At 48.8% G+C, this 23,103-nt stretch overlaps 1 protein-coding gene and 1 long non-coding RNA gene across 12 annotated transcripts in view; one reads left to right on the forward strand and one right to left on the reverse strand.

The window, feature by feature from the left end:
• Window positions 1–23,103, reverse strand: part of SLC39A11 (solute carrier family 39 member 11) — a 373,844-nt gene that overhangs the window by 70,193 nt on the left and 280,548 nt on the right. For all 11 annotated transcript variants that reach the window (XM_060202664.1, XM_060202669.1, XM_060202667.1 and 8 more), the window contains one exon: window positions 12,945–13,014. In XM_060202664.1, the coding sequence (XP_060058647.1) occupies window positions 12,945–13,014 (70 nt within the window). The remainder of the gene's footprint in view (window positions 1–12,944; window positions 13,015–23,103) is intronic.
• Window positions 5,792–7,149, forward strand: LOC132541696 (uncharacterized). Its single transcript, XR_009552795.1, has 2 exons — window positions 5,792–6,390; window positions 7,032–7,149. It is a non-coding gene; the product is annotated as an uncharacterized LOC132541696 (long non-coding RNA).

Here is a 23,103-nt window from a genome sequence, read left to right on the forward strand (position 1 = left end):
AACGGAGGGCACAGTCTGCTACTGCAAAGCAAGAGGGCAAGATGGAGAGGCTGGGGATACAGGGAGACAGAAAGGGGTGCTGGGCTGCTGGGAAGGGGCGGGGAGTAGTTGAGTCAAAGCCTGGATGTCCTTCCTCGCCCTGAGGCACCTTTCTGCTGGGATGATGGACCCCATTCAGCGGGCAGGCAGAAGAAGTCCAGACCAGCAGGCCAGAGGAAGGGAAGTGTCCCCAGAACTCTTGCAGAAGAAGTATCTCGCAGCAGTCGGGGAGACTGGGGACTGCCCCCCACCCCACCTGCACCCCCACCCTGGAGGGCTAGGCACAACCTTGAAAGAGAGGTTTCAGGGAAGGAAAATGAAAATGTTTCTGTTTGCCTGCTACAGACCCTCCCTGCCTATGGAGTCTCTCTTAGTCGTATTGCTACATGTAACTGGAGAAACAGCTTTGTTTTTTTTTCTTTTTAAGATTCACCTATATTATGCATATACAATTGATACACGATATTAAAAGGAATATGTGGTAAAGGTGAAGTATGGGGGGCGGGTGGTAGTACAGCGGGTAAAGCACACAGAGCGCAAGGTCACGCACAAGGATGGCGGTTCGAGCCCCCCGGCTCCCCACCTGCAGGGGAGTCGCTACACAGGCCGTGAAGCAGGTCTGCAGGTGTCTGTCTTTCTCTCCTCCTCTCTCTGCCTTACCCTCCTCTCTCGGTTTCTCTCTGTCTTGTCTAACAACAACAATAACAATAATAATGGGAAACACGGCCTCCAGGAGCAGAGGATTTGTAGTGCAGGCACCAAGCCCCAGCGATAACCCTAGAGGCAAAAAAAAAAAAAAAAAGTAGGGAGTCCGGTGGTGGTGCAGTGGATTAAGCGCAGGTGGCGCAAAGTGCAAGGACCGATATAAGGATCCCAGTTCGAGCCCCGGGCTCTCCACCTGCAGGGGAGTCGCTTCACGGGCAGTGAAGCAGGTCTGCAGGTGTCTATCTTTCTCTCCCCCCTCTGTCTTCCCCTCCTCTCTCCATTTCTCTCTGTCCTATCCAAGAACGACGACATCTATAACAACAATAATAACTACAACAATAAAACAACAAGAGCAACAAAAGGGAATAAATAAATATTTTTTTTAAAAGTTAAAAAAAAAAAGAACGAAAGAGACCACAGCACAGAAACTTCCTTCACGGTGGTAGAGAACTGGGCTCAGACCTGGCTCACGCACACAGCAAGACAGCCCGCTGCGTCAGTGAGCTGTCTGGCTGGTCCTAGTTTACGTTTTGCTATTTCATCTGGGAGACATGTCTCGACTTGTGGTGCCTTCACGTGTAACTGAGCAAGTGGTTTCACTCAAACACAGGGGCGCTCACTTATCCAGGTTGCTTTAGTAAGTGTCTGGGAGTCTGTGACATGGGGAAGCACATATCTGTACGGCAAAATAGTCATTTTATGAGAAGGACCTCTGAAGTCTGGGTGGAGATTGCTTTTGAAAAAGGCACAGGCATAGGCCTGGGGAGACGGTGTAACCACCATGCTAAAGACTTTCATGCCGGAGGCTCTGAAGTTCATTTCCCAGCACCACCACAAGCCTCTCTCTCTCTCTCTCTCTCTCTCTCTCTCCCTCTCCCTCTCCCTCTCTCTTTCTCATTAAAATGAAATATTTTGGGGCAAGGGTAGATAGTACAATGGTTATGCAAAGAGATTGTTATGTCTGAGGTTCCAAAGTCCCAGATTCAATCCCCTGCACTGCCATGAACCAGAACTAAGCAGTGCTACATGGGGAAAATATATATATATATATATATATATATATATATATATATATATATATATATATATATATTTTAAAGGAAGAGACACTGTTAAGGATGTCTCCCTCAGGTAGAGGGACACAGAACCTGGTGATGGGTGTGGTGTGGAAGCATGCCTGTAATCTTACCATCTTGTAACCCATTATTAATAACAAATAAAAATGGAAAGGATGTCTCCCTCACTGCACTGGGGAAGAGCCAGCTGCCTTGTTTCTTTTTTACTGTGAAGGTGAAATGTAAATTTGCCCGCATTTGGCCACTATACTAACTGGTCTTCGGTAATTTTTTTTTTCCCCTGGGGTCTTACTGCCCTGGACTGGGACTTGGATCTTTATCAAGTAGAGATGGAGAGAGAGTCCCAGGAGGTGGTACACCTGGTGAAGTGCATATATTACAATGTGCAAAGACCTGGGGTCGAGCACCCACTCCCCACCTGCAGGGAGACACTTCACGAACGGTGAAGCAGGTCTACAGGTGTCTCTTATTCTCGCTCCCTCCCTATCTCCCCCTCTCAGTTTCTCTGTCTTATCCAATAAATGAGAAAGAAGAAGAGAAAAGAAAAGGAAAGATAAAAAAAAAAAAAAGTAGAGAAAGTGGCCACACCGGGAGTGGTGGATTTGTAATGCCAATACTGGGCCACGGCAAACTTTGGTGGCAAAGAAAAAAGAAGGAAAGAAAAGGAGACAGAGAAAGAGAAAAACACCACGTCTCCAAAGCTTTCTCCAGTGCAGTGTGTGTGTGTGTGTGTGTGTGTGTGTGTGTCTGTGTGTCTCTGTGTGTGTGTGTCTGTGTGTGTGTCTCTCTGTGTGTATGTGTCTCTGTGTGTGTGTGTGTCTGTGTGTATCTGTGTCTGTGTGTGTGTGTCTGTGTGTGTCTGTGTGTATCTGTGTGTCTCTGTGTGTGTGTGTGTCTGTGTGTATCTGTGTCTCTCTGTGTGTATGTGTCTCTGTGTGTGTGTCTGTGTGTGTATACACAGTGATTTCTGTTGCACCTGCAGCAGTTGGTATGAGTTGCTCAGACATCTGGCAGGAAGCACCTCCCTGTGATCCTCTGGGGCTGTGCCCTGTGCCCTGTGCCCTGTGCCCTGTGGGGTACCCAGGGTGGGTCCTGGAGCCTGCAGCCAGCCCTCTTTGTGACACACAACCTGCCTTGGGTGACAGCTGCACCTGTCATCACGCACGACAAATACCTCCCAAAGTTGACAGCAGGAAGTGACGTGAGAACTGGAAGGGTCCCAGCACATAGACCCTTGCTCTCAGCACTGTTTGAACTGCGCCTGCCTCTGGGTTAGGTGAGAGATGACGGCAGATTTCCTTTCTCTCGAGAACATGTTCTTTGGGGAGCCGGGCACTTCAGGAAGGAAAATGACATATTCAGAAAACTCCCCAAGGACCCCCGGACCCCCTGCACTGCAGGCTGCCTTTTGCTGACGGGCTCTTTACCATGCAGGCAATGCTGAATTCTGAATGGATCCTCCAACTCACAAATGACCTGGAGGAAGGAGACAGGAGTGGGGAAGGGAGATGAGGAAGGCCCCAGAAAGGCAAAGCCAGGCCCAGCATCTGAACACTAGAGGGCAGAAGCTATGTGACAGTCTGTGCTAGGGGCCTCCCTGTTCTCTGGGTCTGAAAGTACTCAGTACTGCATATGACCTCTCCAATGTGTCCCAGAACCTCACCTCTCCAGAGCCCTCTCCCACTAGGGAAAGACAGAAACAGGTTGGGGGTATGGATCCACCTGCCAACACCCATGTTCATCACAAAAGCAATTATAGAAGTCAGACCTCCCACCTTCTGCTCCCCATAAAAAATTCTGGTTCATACTCGCAGAGGGATAAAGGATAGAGAAGCTTCCAATGGAGGGATGGGACAGAAAACTCTGGTAGTGGAAACTGTGTATGGAATTGTACCCCTGTTATCTTACAATCTTGTTAATCATTATTAAATCACTAATAATTTTGTAAGTACCTAGTGTGGGGGGCTGGGCGGTAGCGCAACGGGTTAAGCAGACATAGCACTAAGTGCGAGGGTCCATGCCAGGCCTGAAAGCTCTCGGGACCTACCTGGATGCCTGCTCATGGCTTCCCTCGCTCACACTCTGCAGCCATCCAGGTGGACTGCCCCCCCATGCTCCAAATGAAATGCTGTAGGGGCCGGGTGGTGGTGCAGAAGTCTGGTTGAGCACGTTATGCTCAAGGACCTGGGTTCGAGCCCCCTGTCCGCACTTGCAGGGGGAAAAGCTTTGCAGGTGGTGAAGCAGGGCTACAGGTGTCTCTCTCCCTCCCTATCACCTCCTACTTACACGATTTCTGTCTCCATTCAATAAATAGATTCAAACAAACAGACAAACCGTGAAATGCTGTCCACTCTGACACACCCTCAGATGAAGGAGTAATCTCATCTCCCAGGGCTGTTGACATACTCACAAATGGTGCTGGAGACTTGAACCTGGGGCCTCACACCTGGCAATGCACACGCTCTACCAACTGAACTACCTCCCGGGGCCTCCAGCTGGCTTCTTCAGCGGCTTTTTGGCATTCCTCGGTCTGTGTGCTGTGCTGAGCTTGTGCTACCAGCAGCAGACTGAACTATCTGCTATCAGATTAGGTGGGCTGTCTTTTCCAAAATTGATTTTCAATCGGACGGCACTGCGGTCAGAGAATGTGGTCAGCTCGACATCGACTGGGGCCCATTTCCTCTGGGCTTCTCTGCAGCAAGGGGCTATGGGCAGTTGTGAGAGGGATGCACGGGTGTGCGTGGACAGCATGTATGGTTTCTAGGAGCTGGGAGAGGCGAGGCTATGGATGTCTGTTGGCGTGCAGCATGTGGTTTCCCTTATTGTCTCTGTGGGTGTCTGAGAGGGGCGAGTGCCCCATTGTAACTGGTCTTGGCTGTTTCTCCTCGCGATATGACTCTGGCTGTCCGTGTGTGTGTGTGTGTGTGTGTCCGTGTGTGTGTCCGTGTCCGTGTGTGTGTCCGTGTGTCCCCAGGTTGAGGCTTGTGCTGTCAGGCACACAGGAGCAGGGGTACAGCACCCTTGGCAGCACTGCTCCCAGTACTGCCTTCAGCCCTGGCCTTCTTTCCTTAGATAGTTTTCTGCCTGATTTTCTGCTTGGACTGGGCTAGAGAGATAGCTCACCTGGATAGTGAACCACTTTGCCGCGTGTGCGTGTGTGTGTGTGTGTGAGACCTCGGGTTCGAGACCCAGTTTCAAGAGCAACCCCTCCCTTCTGCCACCACCCCCCACCTCAGTGTACTGAAGGAAGCTTTGGTGCAGTGGTTTCTTTTGTTCTCTCTGCATTTTAATTAATTATTTTTTAATTTTTATTTATAAAATGGAAATATTGACAAGACCATAGGATAAGAGGGGTACAACTCTGTTGTTTTCAACGGGTTATGTTGTTTTCGCCTGGATGGCTTCACGGGCGGGTAACAGACGACCAGGGACTCATAGTTGAGCTGTAGGCAGTATCTCTTTATTCATGCAGGACGCACCACAATCTAAGACGAGCTAAGCTGAACTCAAGGTACAGTACTCTAAAACTCACAATGCTGTCTTTATATATACTTGCCAAGTAAGGTGGAAACAGGATGTGACATAGAGAGGGTGGAGAGAAAAGTGACTGGTGAAAATCAGGGTGTGACAAAGAAGGGATCAGGGTGTGACAAGGAGGGGGGTGGAGCAAAAACATATCATGAAACAGTGGGGATTGAACCAATGCCCTGGAGGGAGGTGCTTGTTAACAGCGGTTATGTAAATAGAATGAAGTGGTTATGTAAGTAGAATAGTGTTAAGCAGGGGGGATTTAAACCAAATGAAACAGAAGGGGTCTCATGCATACCAACACAACTCCACACAACTCCCACCACCACAACTCTGTATCCCATACCCTCTCCTGATAGCTTCCTATTCTTTATCCCTCTTGGGAGTATGGACCCAGGATCATTGTGGGGTGCAGAAGGTGAAAGGTCTGGCTTCTGTATTTGCTTCCCCGCTGAACATGGGCGTTGACAGGTGGATCCATACTCCCAGCCTGCCTCTCTCTTTCCCTAGTGGGGCAGGGCTCTGGGGAGGCGGGGCTCCAGGACACATCCAGGCTTAGCCTAATACTCTTTGATCTCTATTTCCTGGGATCCCCACTCTCCAGTGCCCTCTTAGGTCTTTCATTCTTGGCCTCCCCGTGTCACATCATCAGCGTGCCACTTGTCGCTCTCACAGAGTCTGGGATTGGAAAAAGTAACACCTGTGTCTTCCAAGGAAGCATCCGATTATCTGGTGACTGTTATCCCGCTTGGATTTTGCACTCAGTAGCCCGCCTGCCTTTCTCCCTTCCTCTCATCCTCTCTCTCCCCACTGCCTCCCTTCCTTCCTCCTCCCCTCCCTTCATTAGCATAATTGGCCTTGGCATCTGCTATAGCATAATTATTATATATGTTTCCTCTCCTTTCCCTGACGCGCCCTCTCTATGGATCCTGTAGCAAGGAATTTTTTAGGGTAGGAAACTTGGCAGTCGATATTGGCTCCTGTGGCAGGATTTAATCTGGATAAAACGCCCTTAGGAAGGAGGCTGGCAAACTCACCCCCTGTAAGTAAACCTTTCCTGGGACAGTCCTGCCCATGTCTCTATATTTTGTCCGATGCCACTTCAGCATTGCTATGACAGCTGCAAGTGGTTGTGGGGTGTGTGTGTGTGTGATATTTCAGACTTCTCAGTACGGGTGCCCCACAGGTGGGCTGAGGCCCCTGTGATCTGGCTGACCCCTGTTTCAGCAAGAACCATTTCAACCTGGAGACTCTGGTTCTTATGCCCTTTCTGGAAAAACTCTCTTCAATGTTGCCCCCATCTTTCTGTTTTCTGTGATTCCTGAGACAACACTGGCCTTTCACTCTATATCCTTTGACTACTCATGGATCACTCACTTCCTTCACCCCTGTAGGTAGGGAGCTGGGGGCTCAGACTGGGGTCCTTGCTCTTCATACTATGTGCACGTAACCTGGTGCACGACTGCCCAGTCCCCCTTAATTTTTATTTTTCTTTTCCTTTTTTTAGTGTACTGCTTTGTCTCATGCACAACTCAGGTTTGAGCCTGGCCACTGTGGCCTTTCTCTCTCTTCTCCCCTTCTCTGTGTCTAGCTAAAAAAAAAAAAAAAAAATTAAAAAAGAACATCATGAATGGCAGCCTGATTGGCTGGATTCTCATATAAAACAAACTCCTTTTGTTTCAGAAAAACATCAAGCAAACAAGACTTTGCAGACTGAATGCAGAAGGGTCCTGTCCATAGTGGCCCTGGCCTGCCCAGCTGTTCACATCCACTCATGGTTACACAAGTTTTTCATTTTCTTTTTTTTAATATTCATTTATTTTTCCCTTTACTTGCCCTTTTTTTTATTGTTGTTGTAGTTATTGTTGTTGTTATTGATGTCATTGTTTGGACAGAGAGAAATGGAGAGAGGAGGGGAAGGCAGTGGGGGGAGAGAAAGACAGACACCTGCAGACCTGCTTCACCGCCTGTGAAGCGATTCCCCTGCAGGTGGGGAGCCGGGGGCTCAAACACTGGTCCTTGCCCTTTGTGCCACGTACACTTAACTTGCTGTGCTACCGCCCGACTCCCTTCTTTTTCTTTCTTTTTTTTTTTTTTGGTATCCAGGGTCACTGGGGCTTGGTGTTGGCACTGTGAACGGAGGCCATGGTTTTTCCTTTTTATTGGGTGGGACAGAGAGCAATTAAGGAGATAGGGACAGAGAGAGACACCTGTACACCTGCTTCACCACTCATGAAGCTTCCCCCCGGAGGTGGGCGATCAGGGGCTTGAACCTGAGTCTTTGCACACTGTAATGTGTGCACTTGACCAGATGTACCATTGTCGGGGCCCCTGCCTAGCATTCCTTTTTTTTTTTTTATTTATTTTCCCTTTTGTTGCCCTTATTGTTTTTCATTGTTGTTGTAGTTATTGTTGTTATTGATGTTGTCATTATTGGATAGGACAGAGAGAAATGGAGAGAGATGGGGAAGACAGAGAGGGGGAGAGAAAGATAGACACCTGCAGACCTGCTTCACTGCCTGCGAAGCGACTCCCTTGCAGGTGGGGAGCCGGGGGCTCGAACCGGGATCCTTTTGCTGGTCATTGCACTTTGCGCCACATGTGCTTATCCCACTGCGCTACCACCCAACTCCCCTGCCTGGCATTTCTTTCTCTCTCTCTTTTTTTTTAGCCCTTCGCTAAGCACTCAAAGCTATTTTTGTTCCTTTGCTTGTTTGTGAGGAGGCATCTACTTTGGCTGACTTCACTTACTGCTAGAAGTGTCAGTGGCATAGCTCAAGCTGCACGGGAGAGGTAGGCCAGGCATGTTCTCATGTGTTCCTGGGCTTTATCATACAAAGTGGGGCTCACACTGTTACTCCCTAAAGAGGAAATGCATGTGAGAATGAATGAATGAATGAATGAATGAATGAATGAATGAATGACAAAAGGCTCAAAGAACTCAGAAGAAAGCCAGCACCTGCATCCTGGGTGGAGACATCTTTACACATCACTGGGGCAGTCTGGGAGACTGAACAGGGGCAGGAAGTGGGGGGGTGCCCCCCCTGTTCCCCCTGTCCCCGGCAGTCCCTGCATCAAGTTGTCCCTGTGAAATCCTGAGGAAGCCATGATCTCACCCAGCAGAGCTGCCTGTTCACTTTCTAATCCTGCCTGAACCATCACAGGGGTTGGCTTCCGGGGGGGGGGGGGGGGGCGGGGGGGCCGGGGGAGAGAACGAGACTGCTTGGGTTTCACACAAGTTGAGCTTCCATCCTGGAACCAGAGCCAGGAAGGAATCTGAGGTCAGGGGCTGCCGGGGTGTGGGGACCCCTCTGCAGTCCCCTTCTCCTCCCCCCAACCCCCATTTTAGGCAGGATATGTAACATATAACACAATCCATCCATTTCGGGGGCCATGCTTCTCTGTACCCCTCAGAAGAACCATAGCAGAGGGGAGGCAGCTGCAGAGCCAGCCAGGGATGGCTTTTCTGAGCTCCTGGTATGAGCAAGGCAATCTCCTGGAGCAGTGTGTTTGAGAGCTCTGCCAGAGAGGGCTCCTCCACCCAGGGTCCTGGGCAACAAAAGCCTTTCCCCCTTGACCCTCATGTCCCCAGCCCTCCTCTCCCGGAAACCAGCTCTACAGTGTGAGACATGAAGCAAAAGCTGCTTTGTCCCACCCGAGAGGAAGAGCCGGGGCACTGAGGACCCTGCACGGTGAACTAGAGATGATTTAGCAGTGAGGGCCAGGGACGGAGGCTGGGGGTTACTCCTTGCCTCTCTGCAGCCTGAATCACACTGGCCACCCTCTGGATACAGTGCTGATGGGGGCTGTGACATGGAGCAGGTAGAGTGCAGGTGTCCTCAACACCCCCCCCCCACCATGGCACCTGACTAACAGAAGGCGTGTAGAGCTGTTGCCCAGCCAGTCCCATCCTTGAGGGAGGGGTGCACATTGGAAGTACTAAAGGGACCATGGATTGCCAAAGAATACCAGTCTGAAGAATATGTATAGGGGACCAGGCGGTGGCCCAGCGGGTCAAGCAAACATGCTACAAAGCACAAGGACCGGTGTTAAGGATCCCAGTTCGAGCCCCCGGCTTCCCACCTGCAGGGGGAAGGGAGTCGCTTCACAGGCGGTGAAGCAGGTCTGCAGGTGTCTCTCTCTCCCCCTCTTTGTCTCCCCCTCCTCTGTTTCTCTCTTTCTTACCCAACAATAATGACAGCAATAACAACAACAATAGTGACAACAACGATAAACAACAAAATCAACAAAAGGAGAAAAATGGCCTCCAGGAGCAGTGGATTCGTAGTGCAGGCACCGAGCCCCAGTGATAACCCTGGAAGCGAAAGAAAGAAAGAAAGAAAGAAAGAAAGAAAGAAAGAAAGAAAGAAAGAAAGAAAGAAAGAAAGAAAGAAAATCAAAGTCCAGCTGATCTGGGTCTATGCCGACGCCACACCCCAAACTTCCTCACTCTGTGGAGGAGCAGGGACCCAGTGGCCTGAGACATGACCTTCATCAACCACCAAGGACACACAGAGACACCATGACACCCTGCCCCTGGGTCTGTGATTCCTGACACACACAACCCCTCCAGTTTCCAGAAGGAAGGGTTAACAGGGCAGACAGAAAAAAGGCTTAGTTGTATTGTTAGGTGGAAATGTTATGCGTGTACAAATGATTGCATTTTACTGTTGACTGTATGCAAGTAATCCCCCAGTAAAGGAATTAAAATTTTTAAAAAAACAAAACAAAACTGTGATACACTCATAAAAAAAAAAAGAAAAAAAGTTTAGGGGTCAGGTGGTGACACATCTGGTTTAGTGCACACAGTACTAAGTGCAAGGGGGTTAAGCTCCCAGCTTCCCACCTGCGGGGGGGGGGGACGTTTCACAAATGGTGAAGCAGGGCTGCAGGTGTCTCTCTTTCTCTCTCCCTCTCTATCTCCCCCTCCTCTTTCAGTTTCTCTCTGTCCTATCCAATAAAACAGAAAAAAGAAAAAAGGTCACCAGGAGCAGTGGATTCATGGTACAAGCACCAAGCCTCCCAGCGATAACCCTGGAGGCAAAAAAAAAAAAAAGTTTTATGACATTGCTTGGGGGCCCCAAGACAGATCACAGCAGAGTAAGAGACATGACATCATCTGATCCACTGTTCTGCAGAATTCCTAGAAACACTACTGGTAATCTGACCCTCCGCTGATGTATACAGCACGGACAAAGTCTGCACACCACGACCCGATTTCTACTCCAGTAGAGGGCCAGCAGGAAGGATGTGAGCTCTGTTTCTATCCACAATGTTTATCGAGGTCAGCAGATAGCACCGAGGACAGAATGGAGGGACATGGACATTGACAGCATGATGTCACACGGGGAGATGCGTTGCCACCAGATAGGAAGCCTGGCTCAGAAGCACAGTGCCTGGGGCTGGGATGTCACTTGCTGGCACAGACTCTCTGCAGTGTGTCCCCTCCCACCCCACTGCCCCAGCCCAGGGGGATCTGTTGTTTACATAGGAGGCACCCGGCCCCTCTGGACACAGCCCTGAGACTCTGCCTGCCTCTTGGGTTTCTCATCACCTAAAGATCATCAATCACCAAGATCAAACTCTGTCTGCACCACAGGGCCGAGAGCCCATGTCCCCGCCCCACGCAGGGCCAGGAGAGCCCCCTGCAGGGCATGGCAAGTGCTCACTGACCTGCGCTGGGAGTGCTCTGTCTTAGATAATAAGGGCCCTTTCGTATCTCCTGTCTGACTTGATTTTCACATTAGGCATCACGGTTAGCAGAAAATGAGAGGAAGAGAAGCAGGTTTAGATAGGGAAGAATTTCCATCTAGAAAACTCTGGCCCACGCATGCGGGTTCTGGGGGGCAGACACAGGGAGTGGGGTGACCATATTCAACACATCAGCAGGAAAATCAGCAAAAGGAGGTGACATGTGAGTTTAGTGACGGGGGAGAGGTGGAGAGAGCTTTTGTGAGAAATGAGTTGCTGACAACCTAGCTGGGCAGACACTGGGATGGTCACTGAAGGGGAGCCGCCTGGGAGGGTGGGGGTGGGGGTGGATGGGATAAGCTTCAGTGAAGCGGTTAGAATCCTGTCTCCAGAGTATTTCTTTGACCTGCATTCTGGTTTAGATAAACTGTAGGGGACCACAAAGAATGTGCAATGTCACAGCACATGGCGTGTATGACAGGAACCCTACAGATCACAGACTCGATCACCAGCACCACTAAAAGTGCTCTGGTCTCTCTCTCTCTCTCTCTCTCTCTCTCTTTCTAGACTCTTCTGATTTCTTATCTGCCCCCTTCAAGAAGCAGGGAGTAAAAAGTTAAGAGCAGTAACCCTTTGTTGTGCCATTTTATCTTCATTGAATCGACCTTCTCGTAGTGCATCCTGTGAGTACCCATTCATTGGGGAAACTGACGATCCTTCCTAGCCAACTAAATCCACATGGATCCCAGTCACTTTCAAAGCCAGCAACAAGCAGCTCCTGACAGCTTTCAACCTGACGCTGTTGACTGGCTACGGAAGAAGGGCAAACACTAGAAGAAGAATCTTCATAAGCTCAGAGGGTTTGGATAAGCACACACAATAATTATACCCTCATCTGGTGGTCAAAATGGTCACACAGGAAAATCGGTGCGCTGCGTGTTAGCTGTCAGGCTCAGGCAGATGCTGAAGTCATGGGCCCTTGGAATAGACCTAAAGTAGACTTACTAGCTTCTTCCCAGATGAAGACATATAATTTCAACTTCTCTATTTCTACCTTTGGGTTCCTGTTTATTTAACAATTTGTCCACTTTTATATCTTACTGCCTTTCAGCCACCAAGTCGCAGATGCTACTACGACGCTATCCTGACCTCCCCTGGCAGACAACCTCACCAATGTGTCCCAGAACCTCACCCCTCCAGAGCCCTGCCCCAATAAGGAAAGATAAAAACAGGCTGGGGGGTATGATCTACCTGCCAATGCCCATGTCCAGTGGAGAAGCAATTCCAGAAGGCAGACCTCCCACCTTCTGTACCCCATAAAGAATTTTGGTCCATACTCCCAGAGGGATAAAGAATGGGGAAGCTTCCAATGGAGGGGATGGGACATGGAACTCTGGTAGTGGGAACTGTATGAAATTGTATCCCTGTTATCTTACAATCTTGTTAATTGTTGGGGTACTGTGCAGATACCCCAACACATGGGTATGGCCAATTCCCTCGAGAGCTGAAACCCAAGCTTCCCAGAGTGCCTTGGTTCCTCCTCCCCCTTCCCATTCCCCTGAGAGCTGTAACCCTATCCCCGAGTGCCTTGTCTAACCTAACTCTGAGGTGCCCATGTAAATAAAGATTTATGTTCCCTCTCCACTTCGGTCTCTTCTCTTTCCCCCACTTCCCCCACGGCGCAGCCCGACGGTTAATCATTATTAAATCACCAATAAAGAATGAAAGAAAAAGAAAAAAACAAAAACCTGGTGCACACCCACCTCTTGAACGGAGTACTTCTCTCAGGTGTGAGCCTCACCTGCTCTCCTCTCCCCCCCCCCCACACCATCTTGACGCTGTGGGTCCAGGTAATCGGGAGCACCCTGAGTAAGGCCTCGCTGAGTGCACCAGGTGTTGGCTTACCTGGCACTTTCAAAGGTGGCGGATGCCGTCTTTTCTACAGCCCCAAATCCAACGCCAACAGCAAGACCCTCTGGAAAAGACCAAAAAAAAAAAAAAAAAAAAAAAGACAAGAGGTTAGAAGTTATTTTTCCGTAATACATACATGTGGACTCAAAGCTTGCAGCTTGCTCTTATGTGAAGACCAGCAGACTCATGTGGGCTAAGAGTAAAATGGGGGTGTGGGGACTGTGCCCCTGGATTGTTCGAGCCAAATGTGCTTTGGAGAGTTTACAGTCACTTGTGAGGATTATACTTGCTCAGCTGCTGAAAACGTGCAACGTCTCCACTCCTCCTTCAAGAAATCAAAGCACTGACACTCGATGGGGTGCGATCCTCCCTACAAGAAGATTCCACGAAGGCTAAAGAATCCTTGAAAAGGAAACTCCACTCTTCCTGTGAAAGCCGAGGAGCTCAAGGCAAGGAATTAACCCGGCATCGTAGAATGTCACTAAATTTTTCCATTCTGTGTTGACTCGGCAACTTAGAAACTGTACGTTTTTTGAGTCTCACTTGAATTTGTTTCAGTATTTCCTGTTAATGCAAAAAAAAAAAAAAAAAAGGGGGGGGGAGAGGGAGGAGTAAAATAGCTCCGTGGGAGAAGGTACGGCCTTGCGACATGCGTGACCCTCACTGCATTGAAAGAAGTTGCTGTGTTAAGATCTCTTTCACTTCTCTCTGCCTCTCTGTGTCCATCTCAACAATGAACAAACAAACAAAAACAGTTTGTCACCATCATGGCTGTGTCAGATTTACAGCAGACTGGCAGGAACCAAAGAGTCCTTTAACAGTAAGTGATTGATATTATTATTATTATTATTATTATTATTAATTTTTTCCTTCAGGGTTATTGCTGGGGCTTGGAGCCAGAACTACAAACCCACTGCTCCTGGAGTCCATTTCTTTTCCATTTTATTGGACAGGACAGAGAAAAAATATAGAGAGGAAGGGGAGATAGACAGGGAGAGAGAAAGAGAGACACCTGCAGACCTGCTTCACTGCTTGTGAAAAACCCCCCCCTGCAATTGGGGAGCCTTGCACTTAGTAAGTGGACCTGTTCCTTGTTGTCCTGTGAACTATGAGCGAAGAAGGAGCTTTACACTTAAAATAGATAAAAAATAAATAAATAAAAAGACCAAACACAGAAACATGTTAAATAATACATGCAATTAATTTAGTGCCCAGGGTTGGGGATGGTAGGTCAGTGGTAGCAGGACACACATTTCACATATGGAAAGCCCTGGCTTCAGTCCCTGACTGACACACAGAGTCATTTCAGGGCCAGAGGGAAGGCTCGCCCGCTAGGGCCATGCATGACATCTAGGTCTGAGCCCCTACGACACATGGTCCGTGCTGTCACGCTGGAAGGAAGCTCAGGTGCTGTGGTGTCTGTCTGTCTGTCTGTCTGAGTGAAAAAGTGGTCTAAGAATATTGAAATCATGCATGCAAACATTTTTGATAGGGGGGCTGGGTGGTGGCACACCCGGTTAAGTACACATAGTACTAGGCGCAAGGACTCACGCAAGGATCTGGATTCGAGGCCCTGACTCCCCACCTGCAGGGAGGGATGTTTCATAAGTGGTGAAGCAGGTCTGCAAGTGTTTCTCTCTTCCCCTGCCCTCTACCTCCCCATCTCTCTCAATTCCTCTCTGTCCCATCCAATAAAATGAAAAAAAAAAAAAAGTGGCCACCAGGGGCAGTGGATTTATAGTGCCAGCACCAAGCTCCAGTGATAACCCTGGAGGTAAAAAAAAAAAAAAAAAAAAAAAGATAAATGAGTGTCCAGCAATACAGTTTTTCTGGGCACATAACCAAGTTCATTTCCTGGTGAATTATCTGTGACTGGTTCTGTGCTTAGAGATGATTCCTTGTGACAGAGACAGTCTGGCCCATGAACCTACAATATTGACTCTCTGGCCTACCTAGAGAAAGAATATCACAAACTCCAGCCAAGTGAACTCGCGCAACAAGAAGCCCAAAGTGGACCTGGTGGCCCAGGGATGTTGTCACAGTCCTCTGAGGTGCCATACACTGTCAGACAGCAGAGACTGCTCCAGTCTACGCTTGAGAGGGTCTGGCTTAAGGTGCAGACGAGGACAAGTGTTCTCCAGTGGGACCTTGCCAAGTTCAGTCACCCTGCCTGTGGTCCACAATGGAAGGACAAGCTGGTCTGAAAGTATCTGGCATTGCTCAGCTCTGGCTTATGGTGGTGTTAGGGATTGAACCTGGGACTTTGGAGCCTCAGGCAGGAAAGTCTGTTTGCATACCACTGTGTTATCTACCGCCACCCTATTTTTTTTAAACATTTTATTTATTTGCTAGATAGATACAGAGAAATTAAGAAGGAAGGGGAAGGTTGTGGGGGGGCAGAGAGACAGACAGACAAATAGACCTGCAGCACTGCTTCACTGGTTGCAAAGCTTCCCCCTTGCAGGTGAGGACCGGAGGCTTGAACCCGGGTTCTTACACATTATAACATGCGCGCAGCCAGATGAGTCACCACCTGGCCCTCAGACTTGCTTTTAAAAAAATATTTATATATTTATTTTTGACTAGAGATAGCTATTGAGGGGGAGGGGAAGGTGTGAAAGAGAGAGACACTTGCAGCCCTGCTTCACCACTCATGAAGCTTTTCCCCTGCAGATGGGGAGCAGGGGCTTGAACCCCAGTCTTTGTGCACTGTAGTGTGTGCACTTACAGGTGCACCGACACCTGGCCCCACCCTCAAACTTCCTTTGTAGAAGGACACAGCCTCTTCTTGTGCTGGCTTATATCTGGGGAGCGGCCGGTCTCCACAGTCAGAGGGCTCCTGGGTTCACACTTAGGGAGTGACCAGCGACTCGTCTCTGACATCACGCAGGACATCCGTCCCTTGGAAAGAATCTGCTTTTCTAAATCATAAACAACAGCTAGTCTGCTCTTTTGTTGAAGGCTTTTCTCTAATTAGTCACTTTATGTATTTGATAATATTTTTTTCCACCAGAGCACTGCTCAGCTGGGGCTTAGGGAGGTGCTAGAGGTTGGACTGAACATGGGGTCTCTGGTGCCTCATACCTGAAAGTCCACTGCATTAACCATAGTGCTATTTCCCCCTGGCCTTAATTAGTCACTTTAATATAGATGATAGTACAACCCCGAGCTTATACTCATTAATTAGCCAACACATCCTTGCCAGTCCAGAACTCAGGCTTGCAAAACAAAATGCTCTCTCAGCCCTGAAGACCAGGGAGAGAGCACACTGTCATCATGAGAGAGGGGCCTGCTCCGAGCAACACCTATCCACACACTGGCTTTCAACTTCAGTGCCCACCGCCACTGCCCCAGTTTGCAAATGTGGGCGTTTGGCTTACTCCTGGGTGCAGGCAGGCTGAGCTGGCATGTGGATCTCTGTGTTCCGAAGAGACTCTGAGCACACTGAGTTTCCTGTCTCCGCTCCTCAGCCTCGGCCCTGCCTCCAGCTTGGAACATTCTGTGAATGTCTGCAAATGAGCACACCCTTGCCCTTCTGTTCTGCCACCTCAGGACTACAGCAGCTGCAAGCCCCTACACACATGATGTAAGCCCCAAACACATGATGTCTTGTGAACCCTCATTTAGCTAAGAGAAACGGGAGGAAGAAGGGACAGGGTTGGGGTGGGGGTGGGGGTGGAGAGAACAGAGCTGTCAGCTTTTCTGATGGCAGGAGAATACTGAGAGCGAAACTGATGTGAGACGTGAGCCGATTCTGTGCTTAGAGGGAACAGAAATAAGAGAATCAGGGCAGACTCTCTCGAGATCAACAGATGGTGGCAGAGAGCCCAAGGGAGGGAAGGGGAAGGGCTCACACCCCAGGTGCACACCAAACTGCAAACGAAGAAGGTAATTAGGAAGAGGAACCAGAGGGAGAGGATATTATTAGTGAGTTGTTGCCATTTTTCACAGCTAGTGCCATTAGCTTAGGTGCCAAGAGAGGCAAAACAAACCTACAGAGTCTGAGCTCCCCCGGATCCCACACGGAGAGGCAGGGTCATGCTTCGGGGTCTTCCGGACAATCTGGAGAAGCTCAAATGTAAGCCATCTTCTCAGACTCTCCCCTGCAAGGCAGAAGGACAATGCCTGGTGCTCACCATCTCTGCAGCCTGCTGGGGTCTCCATCTCTCCCTCCCCCTCCCCCTCCTTCCTCCACCACCTCCTCCTCCTTTTCATCCTCCTCCGCCTCTTTCTCCTCCTCCTTCCTCCAGCTCAACCTTCTCCTTCCTCCTCCTCTTCCACCTCCTCCTCCCACCTCCAGTGGGGAATCAATAATAAAGAGCTCTGGGTGTTTGTGGAAATGGAGCCAGGCTTAGATCACCATATATTTAGTTAAGATTTCTTATTATGTGAAAGAATAGTAAGGTTATCTTGTGGGAAGCACTGATAAGCTAAGATGTTGGCAGGCAAGGGAAGGCGCTTGGCACTGAGACGGGCATACTGGTGGTGAGCGGGCAGGCGAGGCAGGAGGGCTTTCTTGAGCCTGAGCAGCGCAGTGCTGAAAAGCGGCTCTGCTAAGTGCCACCCCCAGTCAGGCGGCAGGGGAGACCCTTGTGCCATGCTGCCCACAGACAGGTCCCACGACCAGTCAGGTGCTCACTCTGCCTACTGCAGACAGCTGGGAGTTTCAGGTGGGAGAGGGGTAGTGTGGCACACACACACACAGACGCACACACAGATGCATGCACCTGCACGCAGACATACACACAGACACACACACAGAGATGCATGCACCTGCACGCAGACACACACACACACACACACCTTTCCACCCATTTCAGTTTCACAAACCTCTGGGGGCAGGAAGTTGTTTTGGGAATTCAGTCCAAGATCCCGTAAGCATCATGGGCACTACACAGATAAGACAGGCCGACAGCCCAGCTTCTCCCCTGACCCGCGGAGACTGCAGAGGCCAGGCCAGAAGGTGTCTGTGTGTCTATTGTGTGTGGGTGTGTATGTGGTGTGTGTGGGGGGGTGGCTTCTACTCTGGGCTCAGGAACCAGCACAGGCTCTTTGGAAATGTCCTGCCCAGAGGGTCCAGCCCTGGAGAGGGCTCAGCCTCAGATCCCAGCTATTCTTTTTGTTATTATTATATTTCTTTATTTTCCCTTTTGTTGCCCTTGTTTTTATTGTTGCTGTTGATATTGATGTCGCTCTTGGATAGGACAAAGAGAAATGGAGAGAGGAGGGGAAGACAGAGAGGAGGAGAGAAAGACAGACACCTGCAGACCTGCTTCACCACCTGTGAAGCGACTCCCCTGCAGGTGGGGAGCCGAGGGCTCGAACCAGGATCCTTACGCTGGTCCTTGTGCTTTGTGCCACGAGCACTCAACTGCTGCGCTACTGCCCGACTTTCTTTTTTAAAAATTTATGTAATATTTTTTAGTTTCTTTTTTTGGGGGGGTATTACCTTTATTGATGTGATAGAGACTACCAGTAATCGAGAGGGAAGAGGTTACTGAGGAGGACAGCAGCAGAGAGACGCCTGCTGCACTGTTTCACCACTCGTGAAGCTTTCTCCCCCGCAAGTGAGGACCAGGGACTCGGACTCGGACTCGCTCACTGTAACATGCACTCAACCAGGTGCACCACTACCCAGCCCACACATCCCTGCGATTCTTCCTCTAATTCTAAGTCCTGTGTCCTGGCCCCAGGTTTGGGGTTTTGGGGGGGAGTTCCCTGCTAAAGGAAAAGGCAGAGGTGGGGTCTGTTGTCTGAGAAGCCCCTCCACATCATCTCCTTGTGCAGCTGGCCACTCTCTGCCCTGAACATTGCAGGCAGGTGCAGCAAACCCTTGGACATGCTCAGGGGCATGTAGGGGGACACCTTTAGTGGAGAAAGTGGGGGGGCTTACTCATATTTTATAATTTATGTGGATCTCAGAGGCTAGAGCAATTGGGAGGGGAGGACTTTTTTTTTTTAAACCACCTTGGAGACTTTGAACACTATTAAATGCTGACAGTTCTTTCAAGATGACAAATGGCCTAAGACACAGACTCCTTTATCATCCTCCATACCTGTCCTCCACCGTGTTTCTAAATCCCAGAAGGAAGGTCGTGCTGGTTCAGAAAGCTGGTTCAGGGACCCTCTGGGCATGGGGTGGGGTATAAAGAGCGGGGGTGCTTGTTTGTTAGTGAGAAGCAGGCACAGCTTACAGGAAGGTGGGCAGAAGAAGGAAGTGCTTCAGACTGCCAGGTGCCAGGTGGTGGGCTCCTTGGGGTGGGTCCCAAGTGATCAAGACCACCCTATGTGGTTTTGTCCACCCAAATACCCTCTTTCCCACTGCCCTGCTGACTTTCCAGAATGCTCTCGATTCAAATCCTCCAGCCAGACTGAACCTAGCTGCCATCATCTCTATATATTCGAACACTATTACCAGATGGACTTTTTCTTTTTTCTTTTTTTTTTTTCCTCCAGGGTTATTGCTGGGCTCAGTGCCTGCACCATGAATCCACCGCTCCTGGAGGCCATTTTGTCCCCCTTTTGTTGCCCTTGTTGTTGTAGCCTCGTTGTGGTTATTATTATTGCCATTGTTGATGTTGTTCGTTGTTGGATAGGACAGAGAGAAATGGAGAGAGGAGGGGAAGACAGAGAGGAGGAGAGAAAGGTAGACAGACACCTGCAGACCTGCTTCACCGCCTGTGAAGCGACTCCCCTGCAGGTGGGGAGCTGGGGGCTCAAAGCGGGATCCTTACGCCGGTCCTTGTGCTTTGTCCCACATGTGCTTAACCCACTGCGTCACCGCCCGACCCTCTGGATGGACTTTTTCTAAGGCTTATGCACTTTAAACACACACACACAGACACACACACACACAGACACACGTCACGGGACTTCACCAGTTGGTGCCAATTTTGTTGGCTACCAAGACAGAGACAGAGAGAGACATCACAGCATGGAAGCATCCTCCAATATGGTGGGTGTGAGGCTTGAACATGGGTAAAATATTGCATACTACAGTCTCGTTTTGAACAGAGTTGGTCACTTTAAATTCCTCCTTTGGTGTTGTCAATATTTCCATTTTATAAATAAAATTTTTAAAAAGGAAAATTTAAAAAAATGAAAGAAAAGAAAAGCAGGCTCTGTTCACCTCAACGCAACCAACTCTACCAGTGCTGCCATGCCATGTTATGCTGCTACTGGCATGGCACTGTGGACTGTTGCCAGAGACACCAAGCCTGAGATGTCTGCCGCCCAATTCCTCTTCAATGGCTTTCCTGGGCAGACTAGGAAGTTGCAAGGGTAAGAACAGGTAAGAATTGGTTCATAAGACAGGAATCATGAAACATTTCAAGACATTCCCCCCACCATCAAAAAAAAAAAAAAAAGTTAAGAACAGATTCTTAAGTCTGGCTCATGAATCTCTAAAAGAACAGGAGCAGTCGTCAAGAGAAACCAGCGTGGCTTCATTAATAATTCATTTCTAACTAACTACAAAATCCTTTTGACTGAATCTTAACTCATGTGCAGTGGATTAAAAAAAAAAAAAAAGATAAAGTATCTGGATTTCATCCTGACTTCTGATTTTCATACCAGAGAACAAGATGGGAAATCTTGCGGCAGTGTTGTGATGCAGGTCAGTGGATTCAGGAGCGGCTGGGTGACTGCGGTGCCGAGGTGTGAGTTAATGAGCCTGGAGGAAGGGCTAGAGGTGGTGCACGTGGCTAGGCGCTCGCCCCTCTCCCTTCAATATTAATGCCAACAACTTTGGCAGTGGCGCAAAAGTGAAAATAGTGAGGGGACAGAACGCCGCGAATGCTCTATGCCTGATAGAAACGAGGTGTAGCAATCTCAAAGGGGAGAGAATGAGCTAAAATATTCAGTCCGGAGGTGGCATCCAAGAAAAGTTAAGTGTGACTTCCTGGTCTTCCATCTAAAGAGCCTGTCATGGGAATACAGAAGCAGGTAGCTCTGGGCTTGGCATATGGAAGCATTTCTTTGTCATTAGACCTAACTCTGATAGAGGCACTAATCTTCTGTTCTAGAACAGAAAATGTTTGGCAGAAGCAGAAAACAGAACCTCGGGGGCATCACATTTCATTATCTCTCAACTGCGTGCAAATATTTGACAGCTCTCCCACTCTTGAGCGTGTCTGATTTCAACCCTTTCTGTTCCGAAGTCATGGGGAGGTTATCTCCACCTTCTCCCTTCCCCCAACAGCCTGTGCTGGATCCAAGGCAGAGTTTCATTTGGTCTGCAAAGGGGCTCCTAGTTTTGAACGGTTGAGTGCCACTAGGTAGATGTGCCTTCTTCAGTTATTGAGGCCTTGTCACTCCTCCTGGACCCTGGGCTTGACGGCAGCAAGGCAGTTTTCTCTCTCGTGGAGTATTGAGCTCCTACGTGGCCACAGTCCAGCCACCTGCATCCCACACATGAGCCTCAGGAAGGCTGAGCAAGAAACTGTGGGTGACTCAGCACATACTTCCCACTCAACTGGAAAGAATCTGAAGAATGCCTCTGGATGCTGGTATAGTAGATGCCAAAAGCATACCATGCATTCTTCTGTTTTCCCTGGAACTGGGGGTCCCTCATCAGGGATTCCAGGAGCCACATAGCACCCAGCAGTAATGTCAGACCCAGGGTTCCCTTGGGGGGACATGAAAAGATGCCCCAGCCCATGTTTCTGGGTCACTCTGAGAACTGACTTGCAGCTTGCCCATTAGGAAAACCCCAGGGGATAACTTGCTGGCAAAGGCTTTTGCTCAACCTTTCCTTTAAGTATTCCTTCCTCCTGCTGCAATCCCCTCCAATGGGCCCACTTCCCTTTTACCACACGGCTGTCCAATCCACAGCCACAATGCCAGCACTGTTCCCCAGGACTTGGTTTCGACCCAAGCTACAAAACACTTCAGACTGCAGAGTGTGGGTCCCAGTCAGCTGCTTCAACCACATCAGGAAAGACTAAAGTCGAGTCAATCTTTATTTTTGTGCAATTGCACCCCAGACCTCCCGAATTTCTGCTAATGCAACTCAATGCAAGAGATGGAAGGAATGCCAAATTTCAGAAATAATAAAAGACAGTGATGTTTCTTTCTTTCTTTCTTTCTTCCTTCCTTCCTTCCTTCCTTCCTTCCTTCCTTCCTTCCTTCCTTCCTTCCCTCTTTCCTTCCTTCCTTCCTTCCTTTCTTTTAAGTACCAGCTGGGTTTTTTTTTTCCACTTGATTTCATGTTTTTAAACATAGATCCTCTACTCTGAAAAGGACACATGGTCAATGTGTAAATTAAAAGAAATTATTGGGGAGATTAATGATTTACAGTAAATACAGTTGTTGGGATATGGGTAAAATTTCTCAGTTTTCTGCAAAACACTCTCATCCCAGTTTAGGTCCTCCTACACCATCATGCACTGAGACCCGAAAGTCCCTCTCCCACCCAGAATCCTTTACTTTGGTGCAATACACCAAACCCAGTCCAAGTTCTGCTCTGCGTTTCCCCTTCTGTTCTTATTTCTCAGCTTCTATGAGTGGAATCATCCCATATTCATCCTTCTCTTTCTTGTTTATCTCATGATTCCTTCAAGCTCCATATCAAAACTGCATGGTACTGGAACAAAAACAGACACACTGACCAGTGGAATACAATGAAAACCACAGAAATAACCCCCACACCTATGGACATGTAATTGACAAGGGGGCCCAAAGTATTAAATGGAGAAAGGAGAGTCTCTTCAACAAAGGGTTTTGGAATAATTGGGTTGAAGGGTGCAGAAGAATGAAAGTGAATTACTGCATTTCACCACACACAAAAGTAAACCCCAAATGGATCAAAGACTTGGATGTTAGACCATAAATTGTCAAATACTTAGAGGAGAATACTGGCAGAACTCTTTTCCGTCTAAATTTTAAAGGCATCTTCAATGATACAAATCCATTTACAAAGCAGACTAACACAAACAAAAAAAATAAACAAACCAACAGGACTACACTAAATTAAAAATCTTCTGCACAGCAAGAGAAAAACCACCATCCAAACAAAGAGACCCCTTACAGATTGGGAGAAGATCTTTATGTGCCATACATCAGACAAGAGGCTAATAACCAAAATATATAAAGAGCTCAGCAAACTCAGCAACAAGAAAAAAAATGACCCCATTCAAAAATGGGGACAGAATAC

This window comes from Erinaceus europaeus, chromosome 12, assembly GCF_950295315.1.
Source record: "Erinaceus europaeus chromosome 12, mEriEur2.1, whole genome shotgun sequence".
Taxonomy (NCBI): Eukaryota; Metazoa; Chordata; class Mammalia; order Eulipotyphla; family Erinaceidae; genus Erinaceus; species Erinaceus europaeus.